Here is a 14464-nt window from a genome sequence, read left to right on the forward strand (position 1 = left end):
AGATGGATCCACACTGATTCTTTCATTTCAGGATGCATTAAAATGACCCTATAAAGTTATCCTTTTTGCCAATGGGAATTACATTTTGATGGCACATCTCTTTCCCCCTCCCTCTGTTTAGCTCTGCCTCGATATCCTTTATCTTCTGCAATTGTCTCCCCATGTCTGATTTCGGATTGGAAGCTACTTGGGGCGGGTAGCTTCCCCCCCTTTAAATAAAAGAATTTTAAGGGGGGGACGGACATATACAATACATATCTAGAAGCCAAATAAGAGAAATAAAGACACTGCAGATTATACTGTATTAGACTGACTGGTAGTGTAGGATCTAACACAGGAGATAGGCAACCTTGGCTGTCCAGTAGAGGTGTGCAGGGACCGTTTGGAGCGGTTCGGTCCGAATTTGGACCAAACCACGGCTATGCGAACTGGTTTGGTTGAACCGATCTGCTGGGCCACCCAGTTCGATGAAAGCGCGTTGCAATTGAACTGCTCGAACCAGTCCAGTTCAGGGCAGTCTGGTTTGCGATTGAACTGGTTCTGCACATCCCTACTCTCCAGGTGTTGTTGAATTACAACTCCCATCATCCCCAGCCACAATAAATTGTGGCTGGGGGTGATGGGGATTGTAGTTCAGCAACAGCTGGAGAGCCAAGGTTGCCTTCCCCAATCTAAAATTACCTGCTGTCTCTTAATAGAAATGTACAAAGAGAGATCACCCCCTCCAAAAAAAACAACAACCCAAATGCAAATACTCCAATAGAAATTTCATACATTGAAAGCATCTGCATCTGTTGATCCTCCTCTCTGTATTTATATTTATTCCAGTATAATAAAAATATTCTCCAGTCACTTGCAAATTTCTGTATTGCTTTTATGTTGTTTCTTAATTTAATTAATGCTGCTTTTACAGAAGTGTCACCCATCAGATTTTGCTTCCCTGTATCTCTAGCATGTCTGCCTTCTTGTGCTTTTTAGGGCACCAGGCTTATTCTTCATCGTCGTCATCATCATCATCATCTAGGGTCTCTATTTGGGTATCATGATCCCAGACCATTATCCCCCTCATTAGGGGTGTGCACAAACTGTTTGATCCCAAACTGGTTCGCATCGAACCCTGCCAGTTCGACAGTTCGATTACGAACCAGACTTGAGGCTGTCCAGCCTGCGATCAAGCCAAGCCCGGCGGACTGGTTCAGCAGTTCAAGGGGCTATCCGGTGAGGATTCCCCTTTACAAGCAAAGGGCTGGGGGAATCACTGAAAAGTCTTCTAAAAGGCGGCCAGTCAGAGGACACCTTTAATAGTAGATCAAGGTTCTTACTGGTCCAGCGCTGGTGGCTGCCACTCCTCAAAGCCCCTGGGTACAGCCGACGCACGTGGTGCTCCCCCAAGCATCCTGCCCGCGTGGTGGCATTCTTCTGACCTCCGTGCATGTGCAGAGCCATGCAGATGTCTCCGTGCATCTGTGGAGGCCAGAACCACAGTGCTGCAACTTGGAAAAGTTGCTGGAAGGAGCTGCGTGCTGTGCTGTGCTGGGGGGGCTCCGAGGAGCAGCAGCAGCCGGACCAGTAAGAACCTTGATCTACTTTTAAAGGTGTCTTCTCACCACCACCCCGGCTGCCCTGTAGAAGACTTTTCAAGGATCCTCCCCACCACCACCCCTTTGCCTATAAGGGGGAATCCTCACCAGTTTCCCCTTTACAAGCATAGCCCCTCAAACTGCCGAACCGGTTCGGTTGAAACGGACGAGACTACCCAGTTGGTTCGACCGAACTGGTTCACGGACGAGCAGTTCGGTTCGAATTTGGTCCGAATTCGAACCGAAGTGCCACATTTGGTTCGTGCACACCTCTACCACCCATGTATGTTGCCCTGAGGTCCTTGGAGGAAGAGTGCTATATAAATTAAATGAATCTGCAGTATAGGGAATATTCTTTAAGAGAGTTTATATATTGCTTTTCAACAACAACTATTGCTTTTCAACAACAACAAGAAGTTCTCAAAGTGACTCACATAGGATAAGGAATGAAAAGATGGTTCCCTGCCTGCCCCAAAGGAACTCAAAGAATCCTCAATTTTCTTGTTCCTGTATGTCTGATATAACTTGAAAATGTGTGTTCCCTCCCCCCCTCCGTTTTGAAAGTCAAAATAAAAAGTTAAAAAACAAAAAACCTGAAGTGAGACACAAGGGAGAGATGCCAGGATCAGGCCAGGGGTGCTGTGCTGTGCTGAATAAGGCCAGTTGCTACCCACCTGTTAAACTTAAGAAATTTACCACTATAATTTAATTTTAATTTTAATTTCTTTGCCACTTAGCAGGGTGTATTTAGAAGTGGCCTACCTTAGGAACCTAGGAAGCTGCCTTATACTGAGTCAGACCATTGATCCCTCTAGCTCAGGATTGCTTACACTGACTGGCAGCAGCTTCTTCAAGGTTTTACCAGGAGAGTTTCCCAGCCCTACCTGGAGACGCTGCCAGGGAATGAACCCAGGACCTTCTGCAAGCATGTAGATGCTCTTCCACTGAACTATTGCTCCATCCCCTAATATCTTATAGTGCTTATGTATAGTCTCCCATCCAAATGCAAGCCAAGGTGGAGCCTGCTTAGCAGAGGGGGCTATTTCATGCTTGCTACCACAAGATCAGGTCTCCTCCCCTTACCAGAAACCTGTGTAAGAGTTATTGAGACAATGTGTGTGCTTCGAGATAAGAATGCTGTAAACATGCTAAGCATTTGTGTAAACTTTGGGCCGTGAACGCTGGTCAACCCCGCCTATCTCTGTGAAAGAACCAGAGTCTCTCTTGTGGGGAATTTGGAAAGTACCTTTGGCAGACCTATAAGGAAGTCTCCTTGTCTTCTTCAGTTTCACGTCCCTGTTTGAAAGTACTTGTTTTAACACACTTGTCCCTTCCCCACCCAGTATTAGGCTGTTGTGGTGTGTGCATGTGTGTTGCGTCCCCGCACTTAAAATAAATTCGTTTTTCACCATATCTGTCACCTAGCAAAAGAAGTTTACAGACATGATGCAAGGAATATTACAAAATGTGTATATCCGGGAAGTTACAAAATGTATATCGCTAGGATCAAAGTGCATATTGCATGCATTCTGCTCTCCAGCAGCAACACCACATGGCCTCAAAGGGATTTATTTTGGAGGAGGCGAAGGCGGGAGAAGATGGTTCCTTCTCCCAAAGGAGTTTGCAAGGGGGCCCCAGCGACTGGGAAGGATGCTGTGCTGTGTTGAGTCGGGGCATTTGCTGTCCTCTTGTGGAATATAAGAGAGCCATCACTTGGAAAGGTGCTCGTTGCCCAGATGTATGGATTTGTAATGGTTTTGTGCCCAGCATGGGGTTTATTTAATTTTATTTATTTTTTTATTCGATTTATCTACCACCCTTCCAAAAAGGCTCAGGGTTTGACGCAGATGCTGGCACTTGGGTGAAGGTGCTTTGAATTTGCAATTGCTCTGGTCTCTGGCATCGGCCAGAAGAAGCTGCCGGGGCCCTTCGCTCATCATCTTGAGCTCTGCTCACGGCCCCGCCATTGATTGAGATTCGTTTGGTGGAGACAAGAGACAGGGTCTTCTCAGTTGTGGCCCCTTAGCTCTGAAACGCCCACTCCAGACGAGCTTCGTCATGCTCCTTCCCTTAGGGTTTTTTTTTTTTTAAAGATCTTAAAACCTACTTGTTTAGAGATGCTTTTAAATGTGTTCTACTATAGTGTTGGGGACACCCTGACCCCAACATTAAACCCAGAATAATAGCCTGATAGGTTTTTAATTTTAACTGGGTTTGTTTTGTTTTTCTTCTACATTGTGTGTTTGTTTTTGTTGTGTTAAATTTTATATTGCTCTTGTTTAAGGGGGGAGGAGATGCTGCACTACCCTCCACTTCCCAGGAAGAGCATCATGGCAAGGAAGAACACCCCCCTCCCCCCGCCATTGGCCTAAGAAGGCGCTTGCTTGGCACCTCTGTGCCAAAATAACTCTGCTTGGGTTACCAATTCCTTTGGGACAAGAGTATCAAGGGGAAGGTCGCTCCGGCCTCTGCTATCAGCCAGAGGACTTAGGGCTTCTGGGTAGTATTCATATTATCATCTGTTGTAATCTGCCTTGGGAATAACTTTGACTGCACGACCGGATGTAAAATAAACGGCTCCAAGATCACGTAGTCAGTCTGAGCCCGTGAAATGTTCAAAAACTGCTGCTACCATTGACTTTGATTTTGCATGAGGTGCTCCATGGGCATAAAATGATTCAGAAGTGCTCAGCCAAAGCCCAGGCTCACGCCTCTCTGTGACATCAGAGAAGCTAAGCCAATAGCAGCCAGAGGATTCATGCCTGAGCCAGCTGTGACATCGGAACGGTGTGAAGCTTGGGCCAGACCTGAATATTTTACAGAGCCCACATCATGTGGAGATGATCATTCTTGCCATCTTACCATTCTTCCCGGCATCATCCTGGAAGGCAGGGGTGGGGAACCTTGGCCCTCCAGCTGTTGTTGAACTCCCATCATCCCCAGCCACAATTATTATTGTTGTTGTTGTTTATTATTATTATTATTATTATCATCATCATCATCATCATCATTTTTACATTTATATCCCACTCTTCCTCTGAGGAGCCCAGAGCGGTGTACTACATACTTGAGTTTCTCTTTCACAACAACCCTGTGAAGTAGGCTAGGCCGAGAGAGAAGTGACTGGCCCAGAGTCACCCAGCAAGTCTCATGGCTGAATGGGGATTTGAACTCGGGTCTCCCCGGTCCTAGTCCAGCGCTCTGTCCACTACACCACGCTGGGGTGGTGGGAGTTGTAGTTCAACAACAGCTGGAGGGCCAAGGTTCCCCACCCCTGCTGGAAGGCATGCACAGAGTGCTGAGTGGTATAGCCCTTCCCAGCACTTTCCTCCTAGAGCTCTTGAAAGAGGACTCCTCCATCTCTCTTAGAGGGCACTCCCAGCACTGAGAAAAGCGCAGTACTGTGTGGAGGTCAGCACAATGAGAAACGGCCCTGGCATCGAAGGTTTTCTGCCCAAGTGGCCCCTGCTTTGAAAGCCTAGTGAAGACTCCTGTTATGGTGTTTTGCCTCAACAACTGCTGCAAGGCTATCCTGGCAAAAGTCAGGGTATCAAAATACTATAAATCAATCTGTAGACCTTTCCTCTTTGCCCACAGGTCCTGCGGAGATGGGGGGGAAACAGTCCGCAGCCAGCGATCTCCCCATCGACCAGTCTCCTGTGACGGAGACCGTCCAGGGTGCTTACCAAAATGGAGAATTCGTTCGAGCCCAAGAATTGATTAAAATCGCATGTCAGGAAAACAGCCCTCCAGTGGAAAAGGTAAAGGCACAGAGGTGGGTGGTCTGTGGTCCTCCCAAAAGACACACACACACACACACATGGTCCATCTAGCTCAGTATTGTTCACATATACTCTCCCATTCAAATGCAAACCAGAGGGGTCCCTGCTGATCAGAGAGGACAGTTCATGCTTGCTACCACAAGACCAGCTCTCCACGAGCTTCTGCACTTGAGAAACCCAGACGGTGAGATCAGCTATATTATAGGCTTGTTCCCATGACCATTAAGTGGGTAGGACCAGCATCCTACCCAGGAATGGTGCATGTTCCCAATTTTTGGTAGAAAATCAGTCGCGCGGGGAGGGTGATATTCCCCTATGCCTCGGCTGGTTGGGACGAGCTCGCCCTCCCCAGATTCCATCCCCAGCTCCTGAATGAGGCAGGAAGAAGAAATGTCCCGCCCAGCTGAGGTGTACCAGACGATCACGCTTCCCGCCTCCTACCTTGATTTTTGCTCATGCAGGACTGAACATTGAGAGCGCACACAAACCAACCTGATTTGGGGTAGGATGCTTGTCCTACCCACTGAACGGTAGTGTGAACAAGCCATCTGGAAATTCAGGAAAGCATTCCATAGGGTAACCGAGCCTGACCTTGCTCCTTCCTGGATGTTAGCTGCGTAAGCAACAAAATCTCTCCATCACTTTGGGCAGAAACCGAACTTACAAAGGAAACGGCAAGTCTGCAGATGCAGATGCAAGGGCGGCACTGGGTGCATTGCACCCCCACCCCACCCCTGAACTGGTTGTAATCATGTCTTCCCAGTCAAGTTCCAGAAACCATCTGGGGGGGAAGCCGGTTTGCAGGGGAGAGAATCAGTAGGACATGGGAAAGGTTCAGCATCCCTCCCACTGGTCAGTTGTCCCTAAGGGTATTCCCCCAGCACACACCTTTTTGTGTTGTCTCAGCAATTATGAGTTTTGCTGAGATAACATGTTATAGGAAGTTACCTTATGCAGAGTCAGGTCGGGCCATCTAGCTCAGGACTGTCTACACTGACTGGCAGCAGCTCTCCAAGGTTTCAGGCAGGAGTTGCCAGTGATTGAGCCTGAGACCTGCAAGGAAGGCAGATGTTCTTCCACTGAGGTGTGCTCCATCCCCTAAGGGGACTATCTTTCAGCGCTCTCATGTAGTCTCCCATCCAAATGCATATCAAGGCAGACCCTGCTTAGCAAAGGAGACAATTCATGCTCGCTGCCACAAGACCAGCTCTCCATGCTGTGAAACTTCTGAATTCTCTAAAAAAGCATTTTACAAACAAAAGAAAAGGCAGGCCTTCTCTGTAGCTGCTCCTGGGCTGTGGAATGCATTTCTGCCAGAACGCCATAGTCTGAATTCATTGTTGGCCTTCAGGAGATCCCTTAAGACCTATCTGTTTGGCCTGGCCTTCCAGGGTTTTTAAACTGTTTTTTAAACTGTAAAGGTTTGGCCTGGTTTTCCAGGGTTTTAAAAATGGTTTTAAACGTTTTAATAATGGTTTTATGTTTTTATCGTTTTTGATTTTAATAGTTAATTGATTTTAGTTTTATTTTAATGTAAACCGCCCTGAGCCATTGTTGGCGATATAGAAATCAAATAAATAAATAAAATACAGGCAGGATAGAAAACAGGGAGCTGAAATGTGAATTGTACCGTTCCAAGCTGAATGCCCGATTATGGAAATGCTTATTTCAAATTGGCTACCAGGGGTTCAGGGGTTCTATTCCAGTTCAAGTTCAAGGCAAACGAGAATTTAGATTTGTGCCCATTCACAGGGCGGGGGGGGGGGGGAGAAGAGCTCCCTCTAAGGCAGTTCTGGGTTCAAGTCCAGCCCCAACACCTGATTTCTTGTTCTGCTTTCCTGTCAGTGCCACTTCTTGAGTCTTTCGGCAGCCTACGGGGACCTGGAAACCGTGAAGTATTTGCTGAAAGAAGCCTCCTTGACGTTGCCTTCTGAACCCACTGACGACAACCCAGCTGTGATGGCAGCGTATTTCGGTCACAAAGATGTCACACAAGAACTGCTAGGTTCCTTCTTTGGTAGGCCGAGCCACTTGGCCGTCTGTTACTCTTCAGGAACTTGCCGTTCATTAGGAATGTAGGAAGCTGCCTCGTACGGAGACAGACCGTTGATCTGTTTAGCTCAGTATTGACTCCCCCAGGCGTAGGCAACCTTAGCTCCCCACCTGTTGTTGAACTACAACTTCTCTCATTCCCAGCCACAATTTATTGAACTGAACCGGGGACCTTTGGCGTGCAAAGCAGATGCTCTTCCACAGAGCTCCAAATATCTTTGTCTTGTTTTTTCCATCATGTCCCTCCCCGCTTTCTGAATGGAGCCTTGGGAATTGTAGTTTTGCAGGCCACCAGCAAGTTCCAAATAATGAATTCTCAGCACCCTCCCAGACCTCCAGTTACCACGGTGGTTTGCAGAAGGCCCCATCCATTAACTGCTTTAAGTTTTAGTGCAGCTGTGTCCTAAAGGCAGACAGTTGTTTGGTTTAAAATTAGAAATTCCCAGAATCCATGTCAAATAACCAGATCGTGTTACTGATAACTGGCAGAACATAAGCGTACTTCCCGATGGGTGAAATATTCCATCTTCTTTGCAGTTTCCTGCGGGCAATGCTTCTGAGCTTTCAGGCACCGTAGCACCTTCTCAGTTTTAATTCTTTTAATGTTGTGTTTTAAATTATTTTCATGCTTTAATCTTTTGGGTTTGTTTGCTTTGTATTGTTCTTGCTGTACACTGCCCAGAGACACAGGTTTTGGGCGGTAAATAAATATGTTAAGTAAATGTAGAACTCCTCACAGATTTTTAATTCTTCCAAGTCATGGAAAATCAGTCATTTTTGACTAGCACTTCCCCCCGCAACACAAATCTGAAAGTGGTGGAAGTGCAAGGTTCCTTGACAGGAAATAATTCCAGGAAGCAAATCATTAAGAAGCAACAACTTCCAGAGAAACAGATACACCTAAAGCAGCAAGCGATTTTTGCTTTGGTTTGCTGGCTGGGGGGATTTGGTAGCTGAGCTGAAATTGACCTGCTCAGTCCAGCTTGACAGTCTTGCTTGGGGAATTCCGCAGTCAAGGCCCACAGATAACAATTGTTTTCATTTCTCTATTTCCCCATCTTGTGTCAACTCTGACCTAAGAATGCTTGTTTTAATAGGTAAAACTAACTACCTGTCGCTCCTGAACTGGATGCTGGCCATTGCCTGCCAGCAGGGCCATTTAGAGGTAGTCAAGCTGCTAGTCCTCACCTATAATGCAGATCCAGACAGCTGTGCCGTGAGAAAGAACGAGTTTCCGAACCTTAGCAGGCTGCCGCTCTATGCAGCTGTAAAAGCAGGTAGGTGACACCGTGCTCTGTGCATCTCTTTCCCTTTAGAGAAGAGCTGACTACTGGTTGCTGTCGCTGTGAATGATGGGAGTTGTAGTCCAACAGCAGGAGTTGTGCAGCCCTGCTTCAGAGGATTTTCAGTCCTCAGAGGAAATTTCTAAACACCTGAGGCTGCAGATTCCCTGCTAACTGAGCAAAGGGGCACCTTTTAAAAGTGGTGATCCTCTTGATTTAGCAGGGGGGAGAGCAACTGGTCCTATCCAACCCCAGCACAGCATAGGACGGCTGCCATATGCCGAGTCAGGCCATTGATCCATCTAGCTCAGAGTTGTCTACACAAACTGGCAGCAGCAGCATCTCCAAGGCTGCAGGCAGGAGTCTCTCCCAGCCCTGTCTTGGAGATGCTGCCAGGGAGGGAACTTGGAACCTTCTGCAGGCAGACATGCAGGTGCTCTTCCCAGAGCTGCCCCATCCCCAAAGGGGAAGATCTTGCATTGCTCACACATGTAATCTCCCATTCAAATGCAACTAAGATGGACCTTGCTTAGCAAAGGAGACAATTCGTGCTTGCTACCCCAAGACCAGCTCTCCTCCAGTTCTTGCTGGTGTCAACCTTATAGATTGTGTCCGCCTTTTAGACTGGGAGCCCTTTGGGGAGAGGGATCCATCTTATTTATTTTTTTCTTCTTTATGCAAACCACTTTGGGAACTTTTGTTGAAAAGCATTATATACTCATTCTTCGTAGATGTCCACCTTTTCTCGCCAAGGCGTCCAAAAGTCTTTCAGGAAGAGAAAATTTCTCTCCTGGGGCTTGTGACTCTTGGCTGAGTTTGAACAGCCAGATACACAATCCCTTTTAAGGTGCGCCCGCTCTGTATTGTCCACACCCACATGGGAACACCCAGCTTGCTTCTGTGTGTTCTGCACCTGGACATCATACCGCACCTTTGCTGGAGCTGTGCCTGTGCTGTTCTGCTCCTGCCGTGTTGTTTCTCTTTAACAAAAGCTGCAAGAAAATGCTTTTGTTTTGCAAAAGTGTTTTATAAGGCCTGATCCACACGCGCAGTGCAGTTAAATGGTAGACTCCTGTGATGGGAGTATGGACTGTACAGACTACAAGTGGGGTGGGTCACAGTTTTTGAGTGTTTTCTCTATGGAATCATTCCCTGCCAGTAGAAATCTAGCACATGCGAATGAAGGTTCTAGCCCTGATGGTTCTGTTAGCTTTCTCCTTGCGGAAAGGAGGGCTGGTCTTGTGGTAGCAAGCATGAACTGTCGCCGTTGCTAATCAGGGTCTGTCCCGGTTTGCATTTGAATGGGAGACTAAATGTGTGGGTGCTGTTAGACATTCCTTTTAGGGGATGGGGCTTCTCTGGGAATAGCACCTGCATGCTTTCAGGCAGAAGGTTCCAAGTTCCCTCCCTGGCAGCATGTCCAAATAGTCTTGTACTCCAGTGTCAACCTTTTCAGACAAGCAAGCCTGACTTGACCTGACCTGAATCAGGACATTCCAAGTGAATCTTTGTGGGGTTGTTTTTTTTACATAAGAAAGCGTACTGCATCCAGATGAATAACATCTGAGCTAAGGAAAACATGCTTGCTACTATAATTGTTGTCTTATTCGTAAGCTTCTCGGCGTTTGTGTGTGCGTTGTTTTTTGCGTGAGCTGTTTCCATAGATATAGGGACAGAACTGCCCTGAGGTTCTGTGATGCTTTTTGTTTTAAAAAATCAGGAATCCAAGAAATGCTTGTCTGCTTTTTATGGGATTGCTTTTTGTCGTCTTTTGCTAGGTCATGAGGATGTTGCTGCCTTCTTGCTTCAGAATGGGTCTTTCTTTTGTTCCTACGTCCTGATGGACTGTTCCAGCATGAGCAAACGCCTCCTTCGCAGATATTTCATAGAAACCGCCACTGTACCCAGGAGTGCTCCTGCCAAAACAGTAAGCAGCAGCTCACGTATGGGAGGAGAAAGCATTTAGTGGGACTCAACACAATTAATAAAGCTAACTAACATGGTGTCTTCCTGAACTTAAAAACTTTCAGCATTTTTGTTTGAAAAAGAGTCATTTGTGAATGTTGCAAATGGTTCGGTTGAATGGGCTGGCCAGTCGGTTCGACCGAACTGGTTCACCAACCAGTGGTTCCATCCGAATTCGAACTGAACTATAAAATTCAGTTCATGCACATCCCGAGTGCTGATAGACCCTAGTGATCAGGTGATATTTCCTGAGTGTCTGGGGTGCTCCAATTAGCCTTGAAGCTCAGTGTCATGTTGGAGAGAAGGCCTGTGCCACGCCTTCCCATTGGAGGAGGGCCAGGGTCAGTGGTACTTTTAAAAAACAAAAAGTATAGGAGGAAAACTGGCCATTCCCATCTTCCTCCTTGTTTCTTTCCTCTTCAGGTTCTTTGTGTGAATTGGTCAAACCTCCGGCTTCCTTGGGTGGATCTAGATTGGCTGATCGATATTTCCCACCAGATCACTGAACTGGATCTCTCTGCCAACCACTTGACGTGCCTTCCGTCCATTATCCCATGGGGCCTGATCAGTCTCCAGAAGCTCAACCTTGCCGAGAACCAATTGAGCAAACTGCCCGATGTCCATTCTTCGGATGGAATTATATGCACCAAGTATGAGCCAAGTATCTCTGTACAAGGAACTCTGTTTTAACAGGACATTGGGCCCTAGTTGGATGGAGGGGGATTGCCCTGGCTTTTTGTGTGGAGAGGGTCATCAAGTCCAGCTGAGGAGAGAAGGAAGAGGACCCTCAAATGAATATTCAGCCCTGGGCATTTCTGAGTCATAATCTAGGAGGGCCATGGTTTTTAGTGGTGCAAGTGTTGAAAGGCCAGGAGCATTGGCTCCACCCATTGGCTGATTCCTGTATCACCTGAGAGGAAAGCCAAGGGCTCTTTAACCCTCTCCTTCCAGTGGAGAAGCAGTCAAGGGCCTGGCAGGATCGCTCTTTATTGGGCACTTCAGTCCTTTCCTTGGGTTTCCCAGCAAGCCTTTGAGGGAAGGGCTCTTTAGTCAGCATCCTGACACTTTGTAGGCACAACAAACAGAGTTGGCTACCGCAGGGAGATTGTGCAGCTGCACTAAATCACAGGGTTTTTTGCAGTTATGCTCTTGCACAAAAGTTCCCTGTAGAACGTAAGAGGCAGATCGACCTGTTTACATGTGTATAACACTAATCTGGAGTGTCAGCCCTGGACTTGGTGCCGCTAGCTAGGCACTATGTTTTTGTCCCAGCCCAGCGTTAGGATTAAGCCTGTGCAGTACCAAAAATATCAGATCCAATCCGATTGGGGGTAGAATATCGGAGAGGCCAATATGGCCTCCCCAACTCCATCGGAATCCAGATCGGGTCGGAATGGACCCGCTATTTTATCATTCTGCCTCTTGGAAATCCTCCCGCCGTGTTTAGGTCCTTTAGGTATTTTAGGTGTTTAGGTCCTTTAGGTATTTTAAGACTTGCCACTGCTGCTCTGGGTCACTATTGGCCCTGGGAGGCCTCTGTTGCTGGCCCCGTGGCTACCGCTGGCCCAGTGGCTACTTTCCCAACCATGCAGCTGGGTCTCAATCGGAGCCCTTCGGTGTGAGTCTCTGCTGCCGCCGCTTGCAAACCCCACTACCCCAAAGTAGCACCGAAGGCTTCTCTGTGTACAGAGCAAGGGAGAGCAGATGAAAGGCCATCTTGCAAAGGCAGTATTTGGCACTTTCCTTTTTAAGAATGGCCAGGCGGAGTTTAGCATTGTGGGGATTGTATTTCCTCCAATGAGCGGCATCAACAGTGGGACCAGCAATGGAGGCCTCCCGGGATCGGCCATGTCCCAGAGTAGGGATGTGCACAAACTGGTTTGTGCGCACACAGGAGGGGTGGTTTCTTTAAGGGACAGGGAGGGTGCTCCTACCTCCCTCGCCGCATTTCCCTCACCGGCACTCTCCCTAAAATCGCTGGCGTGGGGGGCTGCATTGTACCTCCTTGCAGCCCTGGTCAGCATCATACCAGAAGTGCCTGGTGCTGAATGGGGCTTCAAGGAGGTGCTCAGCAGCCCCGCACCAGCAATTTTGGGGAGAGCACCGGCGGGGGAAATGCAGCGGGGGCGGGGGGCGGGCAAGAGCACCCTCCCTGTCCCTTAAAGAAGCCCCCCCTCCAAACTGGCTTGAACACCAGACATCCGAACCGGAGATCTGAACCGCTTTGGTGGTCCATAAAAGGACTGCCGAACCGGTTCATGCACATCGTGGCGATGGGGAGTCTTGAAATTGTAAAGGGCCTAAGCATGAGGGAAGGATTTCCAATAGACATAGCAGAAATACATTCATTAAATAAATAGCTGCCTCTGAAAACTTTAAAGCAGAGACTGACTCTTTCGTGGATGACGACGTTCTTTTAATCCACAGGTTACTTGAGATTGACATTTCCAGCAACAGGTTCCTCAGCCTTCCCTCTGGATTCCTGCACCTTTCCAGACTCCAAAGACTTATGGCTGCCAAAAATTATTTGGAAAAATTATTTGATGAGGAGAATGGTGGGTATGCCTGGTCTTGATTTTATTCCTGGCTGTCTTGGAACTTCCGGAGTTCCTTCCTTCATGACTCAAACCATCCACCAGGGGGCAGTTGAGCCTTGTAGCCATTAAAAAGACAACAACCATTTATTGAGGGCTTTCAAAAGTTTTAGTTACATTCCCCTTACTGACCCTCCCAGTTGCTATTCTTTGCTTGCATATTCAAGAGATTGATTGATTGATTGATTGATTAAATAAATAAATAAATGTAGAAGAGAAAAAGGGGAGAAAGAAAGAAGAAGAAAAATGGAGAGGTTTATGGTGTGTCCATGTAGCTTTGAACTCGTTTACTCAGCATAGAATTTCACAGAATTATGCCAGATTGTTAAGAATCTGTCTTCTTTCTCCTGTTTACCATATAAGTTTTTTCATGAGCAGCTAAATGCAAAAGACCATGTGTACCCTAGTCGTCAGTATTTGAGGGTAGCCCTTGGTTTCCAATTTTGCAGAACTGTACGTTTGACTATGAATATAGCCCTAGTAAGCCATCTCTTCTGTTGCTCCATCAGTTTGTTTGTTTATTTATCAAATTTGTACACCGCCCCAAACTTTAATCTCTGAGCAGTTAACAATAACATAAAACAAGTTAAAACATACGCAAAACTTAAAATAATTTAAAAGTCAAAAACAGATTAAAACCTAAAAAATTTAAAGCTTGGGTGAAGAGGTAGGTTTTCAAATGCTCTTTAAAAATTGCCAGAGATATAAGGAAGATCATACTTCAGTAGGGAGCACATTCCACAATCTCAGGACAGCAAACGAGAAGGCCCATCCTCATGTGGTGTCCAGCCGAGCTGGCGGCAACTGGAGATGGACCTCTCCAGACGACCTCAATGGGCGGTGGGGGTCATAGTGAAGAAGAAGTTCTCTTAAATACCCTTGCAGCTCTGGTCAGCATCATAGTGAAGAAGATGTTCTCTTCTATACCGAGGAGTTTCCATCTCCTTGGTATATTTCCCAGCAAGGCACCGAGACACATCTGAAACCATATTGATCCGCATCATTGGAAGCTGTCATATATCAAGTCAGACCATAGGTTCATCTCGTTCAGTACTGTCTACACAGACTGGCAGCGGCTTCTCCAAGGTTGCAGGCGGGAGTCTTTCTCAGCCCTATCTTGGAGATGCTGCCAGGGAGGGAACTTGGAATCTTCTGCATGCAAGCATTCAGGTACTCTTCCCATCCCCAAGGGGAATATCTTGCAGTGG

General features: G+C 47.1%; 1 protein-coding gene across 4 annotated transcripts in view; it reads left to right on the plus strand.

Annotated features, from left to right (window-relative positions):
• LRRK1 (leucine rich repeat kinase 1) overlaps positions 1–14464 on the plus strand; it is a 74733-nt gene that overhangs the window by 17161 nt on the left and 43108 nt on the right. For all 4 annotated transcript variants that reach the window (XM_053272876.1, XM_053272877.1, XM_053272879.1 and 1 more), the window contains 6 exons: positions 5178–5341; positions 7208–7379; positions 8512–8691; positions 10476–10624; positions 11086–11312; positions 13090–13217. In XM_053272876.1, coding sequence (XP_053128851.1) covers positions 5178–5341; positions 7208–7379; positions 8512–8691; positions 10476–10624; positions 11086–11312; positions 13090–13217 — 1020 coding nt within the window. The remainder of the gene's footprint in view (positions 1–5177; positions 5342–7207; positions 7380–8511; positions 8692–10475; positions 10625–11085; positions 11313–13089; positions 13218–14464) is intronic.

Source organism: Hemicordylus capensis, chromosome 10, assembly GCF_027244095.1.
Source record: "Hemicordylus capensis ecotype Gifberg chromosome 10, rHemCap1.1.pri, whole genome shotgun sequence".
Taxonomy (NCBI): domain Eukaryota; kingdom Metazoa; phylum Chordata; class Lepidosauria; order Squamata; family Cordylidae; genus Hemicordylus; species Hemicordylus capensis.